The sequence below is a fragment of the Passer domesticus genome, chromosome 2, assembly GCF_036417665.1.
Source record: "Passer domesticus isolate bPasDom1 chromosome 2, bPasDom1.hap1, whole genome shotgun sequence".
Classification (NCBI taxonomy): Eukaryota; Metazoa; Chordata; class Aves; order Passeriformes; family Passeridae; genus Passer; species Passer domesticus.
The window spans coordinates 71,200,181-71,210,345 of record NC_087475.1 but is presented as its reverse complement, the minus strand read 5'-3'; the positions used below and the strand labels follow the sequence as shown (position 1 = coordinate 71,210,345).

The following is a 10,165-nucleotide window of genomic DNA, read 5'->3' as shown; positions in this document are numbered from 1 at the left end:
TATTTCTCTTTGTCTTTGCAGGTATCATGTTTAACGCAGCTCTCTTGGTCATCTCCACATTAAGGCTTTCTACAGGCTCTAGATTAATGCTGCCAGTTGAACTTCATTTAATGTTTCATTTTAAGTGCACTTATTTGCAAAAATTCTGTCCACATTTTTCTATTTATTCTCATATAAATAAATTATGTTTCTTAATGTGACCAAAGGAAAAGGTAAAAAAAATAGTTTGGAGGGTGGGGGTGGCAGAGAACTGAAGTTTTATCACAGAAACGGAGGTAACAGAAACCAACAGCAAACTGTATTACTATGATTTAATTGGTGCCATTAACACAGTATCTTGGGAAAGCTGAGTAACAAATTACATGCTTCTCAATGAAAGGGAAATACTTGACAGCTCTCATGTGACAGGGCAGGAATATCATAGTGGAGGCTTAATGTTTCTTTTCCTGTAGCCTTCAATTTCCACAGAAAGCTCTCACTGTGCTTTGGGATATTCCACTTAACAGCTCAGTAAAACACACCCAGTCACAGATGATCTCATCTTGAGCCACATAACCAACTGTGCTCTTACACACAGCAAAATTCCTGTTTGAATGGAAAAAAGGCACAGGGAATCTCCTTTCATCTCTAGCGCATTAGTGTAGCAGTTGTAAGGATTACAGTTAAAATTGACCTTGAAGGACCTGACCAGCAAGGCAGTAGTTAGCCAAAGGTAGGTTTCTATGGATGTGTCTTTTCAATCAGGCAGAGTTCAAAAATAAAAGGAAGTCATAAAGAAGCAAGGAAGTGACAGAAGACATGTATGTATTTATATTCTGTCAGCCTCAGCAGCTAACAGAAGTAAAAGGAAAAAAAAGGAAAAAAAAAGCTAGCTCTTATAATCACATTTAAATCTCCTCACTCTTTACTGCAGCTAAGGAAGCACTTGAGGGAGGGGTCAACAACCTTTGCAGTAATTAAGAGCACAAATTACATCAGAAGAGATCTTAATCATATCCTTAAATCATCTAAATCTCATAACAGAGTTTCTTATAACGACTTTCAGGAATGAAAAGAAGCCCTTCTGTTGAATTTAAGACACAAGTTTTCCACTTGCAGAACTGAAGCAGACATCCAATCACATGGGATTTTATAGCTACCCTTGAAGGATATCATCAGCAGATGTTCTAAGTGACGCACCTGGCACAGAAGCACATTTGCCAAGGCCACTATCTGCAGGCAGAGAAAGGCAGTAGGACTTGTTCACTTCCAAGTACTCTGTCTACTGCTCAGACTACACACAGCAGATTAGTGCACATTTCTGCATTTCTCCAGGGATTGCGATGCAGGTTGCTCAGAAGACAAGCTTTGTAACATCCAGCTGCTCCTAGAAACCCCTGGAGTGCTTTGTGCTGGGCTTTTATGCAGCATAATAACTAAAAGGCCAGGAACAGACCTGGGGAAAAATGAAAACTGAGACTGAATATTAAGAATAGTAAATTTTCTTATTAATCTACAGGATATGGCTCAACAGCAATTCACATACAGCCTCAGTTATTTAACTTGTAACTTTATTTCAGTGTAAGTCATTGGTATAAAGTTCAATATCTAATTATACAGATACTGGGGATTTTCAGGGAATTTTATCCTTTTTTATGTCTTTTGCCACTCAGTCCTCAGGCGTGTTTCAAGAGGACCAACACTACATGTATAACTTAAATTTCTATACAAAAGCACTTCAAGTCTTTGTTTTGTTCTTCTGAATAGGATGCCCAAAACATGCATATTATAGATAGTATAATGGTCAAGGAAATGTTTTCCCTCTTTAAACTAAGGCAGTTAAAACCCCAGGAATATTGATTGAGTAATTTGAAGAGTAAAAACGCTTCCTTAGTGCTCATTTATTCTTTGAGCAAGTAAAACACACCCTCTCAGAATTATCAGATTTGATTGCTGTCTGCACTGAAAAGACAAAGATTGTCAAAGACAGCATTTAATTATATACATTTCATAATGCCACTATATCATCCACTTCTGAATAAGAACTCGTCAACATTAAGAACTGTGTAAACCCACATGCAAAACTGCCATAGAATTTTTTAAATAGAACCAAATTGGCAAGTTTTTGGAAAGGATATTTCAATGTTTAAAAAAAAATCTAATAAAATGAGCACTTCAAGTAACTTAAGTATCTTTAGCAAACATGTCCAGCAAGAGACTCTCTGTAAAAGAAATTGTTCTTAGAACAAAAAGCTAACAAATGGCTATTTAGCCACTAATTTTTCAACACAGTGGTGGGTCTGTGTGAAACATTTTGTAATCTAAATAAAGCGAGTCCATTACAATGTTAAAAAACATACATTAAGCAGGACTGATTAACTATTGCATTTCTGTATTTACAAAAGTGCTTAGCATAACAAAATTACTTAAAAAAATATAAACTTTACCAATATCATTTGGTTCTATGTGTGCTCCTAGACCTGCACTTGGAAAAAATAGTATTTACATTGTTAGATTTAGATAAGTTTCTATAATTTTTGAAGAAATTTAACAAAACTCCCCCCACAAACGGACCCATATCTAAGTCAATGAATTTCATCTGGCTCACAACAGAGCAGGAACAAATCCTTAAGTGCTGAGCAGTACAAACAATTCTAGCCATTATCTGTGGCATTAGACCCCAGAACTGGCTGCCGACAAATTGGGCAGGTGGAGTTTTCAGAAAGCCAGCGATCAATACAATGAATATGAAACTCATGCGTACAAGGTAACTGCCTTAGCTTATTCCCTGTTGCATATTCATTAATGCAAACACTGCATGTTTTACTCCATTCATTTTCAGTGTGAACATCCCCATAGTTCCGTGTAGAAAGATTGTCAATCTGCTCTTTGGTTAAACCTCTTAAACGATCATCATCATCATCCTCATTCAGCAGAAAGAAGTGGGCAAGCCGAAGGATGGGCAGTGTTCCATTCTCCACTAGGTTGTTTGCATCTTGAGACTGCCTGCTACCTTGGTTCTCATGATTGCGCCCAGAGCGTTGACTACCACCCCTCTGTCCATTTCTTTCCCTGCTGCCATCTACTGCATGTCCATTCCTAGACAAAACCCCACTTGGATCACTGCCATTTGCTGAACTTGAGTTATTCTGTGCATCCACTGAGTGATGACCGCCTCTTTGCACTTCTGAATTAGATTCAGTTTCCATTAAAGAACTCAGCTCTCCAAAGCCTGTCATTATCTGTCTAAGGATTGATCGAAGAGCCACTGATGAAGGTTCCCCAAGCCCAGTTTCTGAAATCCGACGAAGAGGTATCCGTATAGTGCTAATGTAGGTCCGAATGCCTGCGCGTTCTGAGCGGGATATCGTACGCCGAAATCCCCCACTGTCACTTTCAAAGGTAACTGTGTTTTCTGACATTCCTACTCTAGAACGAGTTCTACTGGCAATGCTGTCCCGGTCTCTGTTTTCTCCAGGACGAATTCTTCTCACCTGAAGATCCAATGTAATAGTCGGGTGCCTTCTGGCAGCAGCTACTGGCCTACTAGGTTCTTCCTCTTCCGAAGTTGTTCGTACGGATGGGGCTACACTGGAAAGCTGGGGAGCCTGAGTGTTACCTCTTGCTTGCTCTTCAGTAGGCTGTGGAGAAGCCTGAGCTGTTTGTCTCCTACTTCTGTGCACCTGCTGTGCATTTCTATCCTGCCTCTGACCACGTTCCTCAGAATGAGCAGCATCACCTTGCCTTTGCAGCGGGGAGCGGCTTCGACTACTTAGGGTAGACCTCAGCCGCAAAATTTCTAGTCTTTGGTTTGTATTCATCCGGGCGTTAGTTCTAGCTCTACCCCTTCTGACTCCTGCAGAAGTACCTCTTTCTGGCATTTCTCTTGGTTCAGGAGCAGCCACAGGATTATTTCGTGTAGTATTATTTGTCTGGCCCATCAGCTCCCTCGTTCTACTCCTGAGCCTCCCCGAGACTGCGTGAGAGACTATTTCTGACCTTAATGCCATGGCACGTCTTAAAAGCCTGGTCCTTGCAGCTTCGTTGTTTGCCTCTCTTGCAGCCATGCTCCTTGTCCGTGGGGGTCCTGAACTGGCAACTAGCTGACGTCTTCTTTCTACGTAGAGTCTGGTAGCGTCTATATCAACATACTCCTCACCAGAAGTTTCCAAACTGTTATGATCATGATTTATATTGATTTCAAGACTAAAGCGAAACTCCCCACTGTTTGGATTTGTTCGACTCACAGCTCTCCAGGTTTGGTTCCCACTCTGCCCACTGCGAGTGGCATTTCCTGTGCGACGAAACGTGTTAAGCCATTCAAGCAAAGAGTCGCCGTTGGAGTTTTCCCCAAGAACTTCAGAATCTGAGAGAAACAAAGAATTGCAAACATTTATACAACTGCATGCTCTGCGTAGTACAATGCACCCCAAATCCTCTTCACTTGCTAGGCTCTGACTTCAGACACAACACAGCAGCAGGGCACCTACCTTGCTATGCTAATGTACAAAAATGTGCTCTATGTAAAAATGTCAGCAAAACTTATCAGTTCTACCTAGAATTTTTGTCTCACTGGCAGACTCAAAGAGAAATTAATATGCCCAGATGGCCTCTTCTGAGCCAGTGTTCAGATTCAGGTGGTGCAAAGATGGTTGTATTTATCGAATACCTGCCCCTCGCTGAAGTTACCAGTTTGGGAATATTTTAACAACTCATTTTCATACAGCAGGAAAAGGATTAATAAGTCTTGTCTTCTTTTGGAAAACATTTTTTAAAAAATGTTTCCTGTAAGCAGTAGAATAAATGATCACAAAATCATTAAGGTTGGCAGAAACCTCTGGAGATATTCTAGTTCCTCTCCCGTGCCAAGGCAAAGTCACCTAGGGCAGCTTACACAGGAATGTGTCTGGGTGGGATGCATGGTTTGAACAATTTTCTCCTTCTGTGCAGACATACTGTTTTCCTATTACAATACTCACAGCTCCATTTTCAAGCCTTCTCCAACTACACGCTCAGGAACAGATAGAAGTGTTGTGGTTAGGGCTAACTATGTGTATGAAGCAGGCAAACTGTCATGATCACAGTGAAGATTTTTCCCTTGAAGGGATCAGATTAATTTCTCTCTACTCCATCATCTCTCTGTGTCCAGGAAACTTACAAGAACTTGGGTATTTTCATTTCTGAGCTGCAATTCCTCTCCCAAATCTGACTAAAATTGGCCAAATGAGTAAGCCAATATTTCTGGGGAATGGAAGACAGACAGTGCAAAAAACACAAGCCTCACCTGACTAATACAAATGGAAATGAAACAACAGAAGTGTCAAAACAGTGGAGAGACTATTTTCTAATTAACTTCTTTTCCAGCTGCTCTAATACATGATAAAAACCTCTAAGAACTGAAAAATAGGTATTTTTTGTGCTACTACATTTACTAGCAAAGGAAAATGAGGGAAAAAAGGACCAAGTAATTTGTGATTAACATAAGTGAGTTCTTATCAAGTATTTCAAGTTTGGTTTTATATCCTTAGGAAAGCTCTCACTTTTAAACAATCCCCAGAGCCACATTGAAAGAAAAAAAAGAGAAATGAGTGTCTCTTAAGTATCTTTACAGAACTGTACTTATTCACCACATACTATGTGTCTACATATACGAATAAAGAGTGTTTACCTCCAGCAGTTCTACCTTCACCTTCTCTGTTATCCAGATCAGACTGTGACGTCAGACGCTCCTTAGCCCCCTCCAAACGTTGCTGCAACTCTTCTGCTGTTATTTCTCCTGAATTAATTTACATTTTGATAACACTGTTAGATAAGACACTATTACTACCTCTATACAGCCATGCAGAAATAACATTTTCTATCTTGAATTAAAATCTTCAGAAGACAGACAAAACTGATGAAACCAGAAAGAAAACAGCACTAATGTGATCATAATGCAGATATCAGAGGCAGTAGGTGGTGGAGTGAAGAAAAAGATGCTGAATGTGTTGACAGCATGCCAGCTGCAGTAACACTTCAGAGGCCCCCAAAATTGCCACACATCAACTTGAATGTACCAAATATTAATTATCTGGGCTTGGACATTCAAATGCACCATCTTGCTATACAGGTGAAGTGTTATACTTTTGTTGCATATGGAGGAGTTTTCCCTTTCTACAAAGCCCCAGAAGTCAGGCTGCTTGAGTCACAGTACCTCATGTGGTGCCTAACAGCAGGAGAGTTACTCCACTACACTTCCACTGAAGGTATGCACATCTTACCAGGAGTGCCAAGCAGGTTTCGGTCCCTCATTAACCTGTAGTCCTCCTCGTTGAGCTCGTTAATGAACTGGTAGTAGGCCTCCTCCCTGCTGAGGCGCTCCAGCTGCCGCTGTCTCTCCCCTTCGCCGCTGCGCTCCCGCGAAGGCGCCTGCTCGTTGCCGTTTCCCGCACGGTGTCGGGAGCGATCCATACCGATAACGGCAAGCTGTCCTGGATAAAACCAGAAGATTAGACTGCCCAGGAATTACAGGAAGTATTTACCTAATTTGCAGTAAAACATCCCCAGCATTTTCAAATAAATTAGTTTATTAATAGCTAAAGATGATTAAAGTGAACCAAGCTCCATGTTATTTGCCAAGACAACAGGGTAGTTTGTTATTCAAATATATAAATACTTGTAGCTTGCTGAAAAATAGTTTCGAGCCCCCTTCCTCACTGAAAGGGCACACTGGTTGGTATGGCAACTTCAAAATAAAAATGCAATGACAGGTTGGGAATTTTTTTTTTGGCTAAATAATGATATTCTAGAAAGTTAAAGGAATTAACATAAAATGTATGTCCTTTCTCTCAAGTAAAATACAACAGCAATGGGGAGTATTTCAAAAGCTGAAGGATAGTTAAAAATGAGGTTTTATGATTATTGGACTGCAATGACCCAGTGTAGACTTGTGACAACCCCAACATAAGACTACATTAGTATTTTCATCGGTAATATCACCCACATAGTGCACAGCCTACAGATTTCTTTTTGGTGGAATGACTCTTCTGACATTCCTACTTTATTTGTGTATTTTCCTTGCATTCTCTAACCCAAGGATTAGCTAGCAAAGAGACACCCATCTCCAGAATAGTAAAAGGAATGGGCTGTACTTTTGCCACAGTTCTTCATCGCTTACCAAATACTGAACAGTTAGAAGGCAAGAATAACCTTCCAGTGTCAAAGAGGCATCATCTCCATTGATTTCTGCACCATTACCACCTCTCTCTGGTTAGGACTCAATCCTCAGACCACTCCGCAACTTTCCTATTTTCTAAAGGAAACCTGTTCTTCCACTATCTATCTGAAAGACGATAAAGTGTCCTTTCAATTGAGCTTCCTGTTTAACAAAAGGCACCTGCAACACCTGCCGAGGCAGATACCTGAAAAAAGAGATCACTTCTCTAGAGATCATCAGGCTAAAAAGCCCCAACCTCACTGCACCAATCTGCTTGCATGTGGGTAAATGCCTTTCTGTTTTATTTGTTTGCTTTTTGTCAATTTACACCTACGTAAAAGTCACTTCAAGTTTAGATTACAGGGAAAACAAGGAAAATAGCATTCTAAGCACACTCCTGATCAATAATTAGTCTTCACGGGACAGGTGATGAGACAACAGACCAAACCAACTATTATATTAATACATCCGAAAAAAAAGCAAATCATTACCAATACTGCAAACAGATACAAAAAAAAAAAGTATTTGTCAACAGCAGAAGCTGGCATACATTTAATATACCTTTCTTACGTTCTTTGTGGGATCCATTCTGATGTGTCCTTGGTTTCATTATTTCCACACCTCATGTTACTTCCCCCCACCAGCCCCTGTCCCAGGTAACTGCACTTCTAAACACATTTCTTCCAAATCAACCATCTTCCTCCTGTGTGCAACACTACATTTTGGTACATTTAAAATCTTCTCTCCCAGATCTAACTCATTCAACTTAAATTAAATCTGAGTATCTTCCCTTCAAGACATTTTCCATTCCCATAATATTTTTTTTATTTTTTATCAATGTTGTCCTCTTGGCTCAGCCTCACAAGTTGTAGTTAACTGCTGACTTCGATTTCCCACAAGGGCTGTGCTCAAATCAGGTCACTTCTTGTGTCACACTTCTAAACACAAATTTCTCATCCAGCTCTTCCTCTTACTACTCCGGTTTCCTCACAACAAAAGCAGCTCCCACCCAACCCCCAGCCAGCACTATCACTACCTTGGCAACACCCATCATGAAAATTACCTCATCAACACTATAACCACGAAAATCCCCAACCCAGACTGCACTGAATACTGAACTGCCTCTGTCCCAGGGGACTTACAGCTTGACACAGGTGCAGCGGGGAGGGGGGGAAAGAGGACTGATAAAATTAACTCAGTTTCACGTGAGGTTGTTATTTAGACAAATGCCTTAAAACAACATGTGGCTGCTTGCCCAACAATGACCATTCTAAGTTAACCAACTTCCCAGGTATATCACTGTACTGCTGCACAGAAGAAAATCCCACATATATTCTTAAGACAAGAAATAAGTCCATCACATGTAGTTCCTCTCAATTTAAAGTGTGGTTCAAAAAAGAGGTTCTTTAGTTATCAGTTATCCACAGAAAATCTGGAAATCTCTTTGATTTTGTGGGTAGTTAAGAACAAAAAAAATACTCTTTTGTTGACAACTGTATGGTTGAGGATGATTAGTCACACTCCTTGAATGACTCACTTAGAAACAGTAAGGAGTGTGAAGTGCTCGGTTGTCCCATCTGTTAAACATAACTCCATGGATGACAACTACTATCCCTATTTATCAAATGCCATCAAAACTAAGTACTTTGGCACCAAAAATGTTTTAGAGTTGTTAAAGTTGAAGGGTATTAACTGTATCAAAAACGAAGTACATTGCACTAGAACATTTCTGGGTATTGAAAAGTTGAAGGGTAGTAACTAGTAAATTGCAAAAAACTGAAATCAAAATCCAGTTATGACTTGGATTACTCTTCCTTTGCAAAGAGGTAGGAGTCATATGCCAACAGTTACACTTTCTAGCATTTTCAACCTAAGACTTACTCCTTTAGACCTTCATTCATGATTACTCTAGCCTATTCTTTAAGGTTTACAACTGTTTTTTAATATATACCTTAGGCTTTTAAGTTTCAGCTTGCTTCCCTGAATACCACCCCCGGTTCAATTAGGCACTCATTTCATTTTCTGAAAGACTACCACCTGATTGCAAGGCGACTACGGGGTTTAACTGAGGAAGCCTCCCCGAACTAGAGGGCTATTTAGCATTTCTGTCACACCACAGCCTCCAGGCAGGATGATCTCACCGACTTCGGGAATAAAGAAAAAAAAATTTAAAAAAAAAAAAAAAAAAAAAAGCAACCCCCAAACCAAACCCCCACGCACGAAGCCCGGGGAAGGAGAGGAGGAAGGAGAGAGAAAGGGAGAGTAAGAAGGCAATGAAGACACCGCCCCCGGGACACCCAGCGCGACCCAAGCCGAGGGCCCGGGAGCGGCCGCCCGCCCCCGCCCCGGGCCGGCAGCAGGGCCCGCAGACAGCCTGAGCCAGGCCCAGGGCGGGATCGGCCCGCACCCCAGGCCGTGGAGCCGCCAGGGCTCCGGGGACTGACCGAGCCCCGGGGCCCGCTCCTGCGCGCCCCGCCTGTTGCCGGGGCACGGCAGCGCCGGGACTGACGGGGCTCCCGCCCGGCCGCGGCCAATGGCAGCCCATGCCCTCCCGCCCCGCTCCCTCCGGCCCGACCCCGGCACCCACCGCCCCGCCGGACCCAGCTCTGCGCCGCTGCCCGGGCCCGCGGCTCCCGTGCCCGCGGCGGGCCGCGTCACCCGCTGCGGCAAACCGGGGAGTGCCCCTGCCGCCGCCGGCCCCGCTGGGGGGAAGCCTGCCGAGAGCGCGGCCGGCAAAACCCCAGAGCCCGTGGCTGCCTGCTGGCGGCGGCGGCGCGGAGCGGTCGGCCCGTCCCTCCCGGCGGCCGCGGAGCCGCCCCCGCCCGGCACCGACCCTGCCAGTGCGAGCCGAGCCGAGCCGAGCCGAGCCGAGCCGGGCCGGGCCGCTCCTGCCCCGATCGCCGTCCGGGCGCCGGCTCCAGCGCCGATTGCCGTCCGGGTGGCTGCCGGCGCCGCCGGCGCAGGTTCCGTGCGCGAGAGAGGGGGAGGCCC

The 10,165-nt window shown here is 43.2% G+C and overlaps 1 protein-coding gene across 2 annotated transcripts; it reads right to left on the bottom strand.

Moving 5' to 3' along the window:
• Positions 1–1,533: 1,533 nt before the first annotated feature.
• Positions 1,534–10,165, bottom strand: RNF6 (ring finger protein 6). 2 transcript variants are annotated; one of them, XM_064409173.1, is made up of 4 exons: positions 10,008–10,165; positions 6,240–6,449; positions 5,648–5,755; positions 1,534–4,345 (listed from the first exon to the last, which is right to left on the bottom strand). In XM_064409173.1, the coding sequence occupies exons 2-4, from the start codon at positions 6,427–6,429 to the stop codon at positions 2,634–2,636; spliced, it is 2,010 nt and encodes a 669-aa protein (XP_064265243.1). In that variant the 5' UTR covers positions 6,430–6,449; positions 10,008–10,165; the 3' UTR covers positions 1,534–2,633. The 2 variants fall into 2 exon arrangements, with proteins under 2 accessions (XP_064265243.1, XP_064265242.1); XM_064409172.1 differs by lacking the exon at positions 10,008–10,165 and adding an exon at positions 7,736–9,318.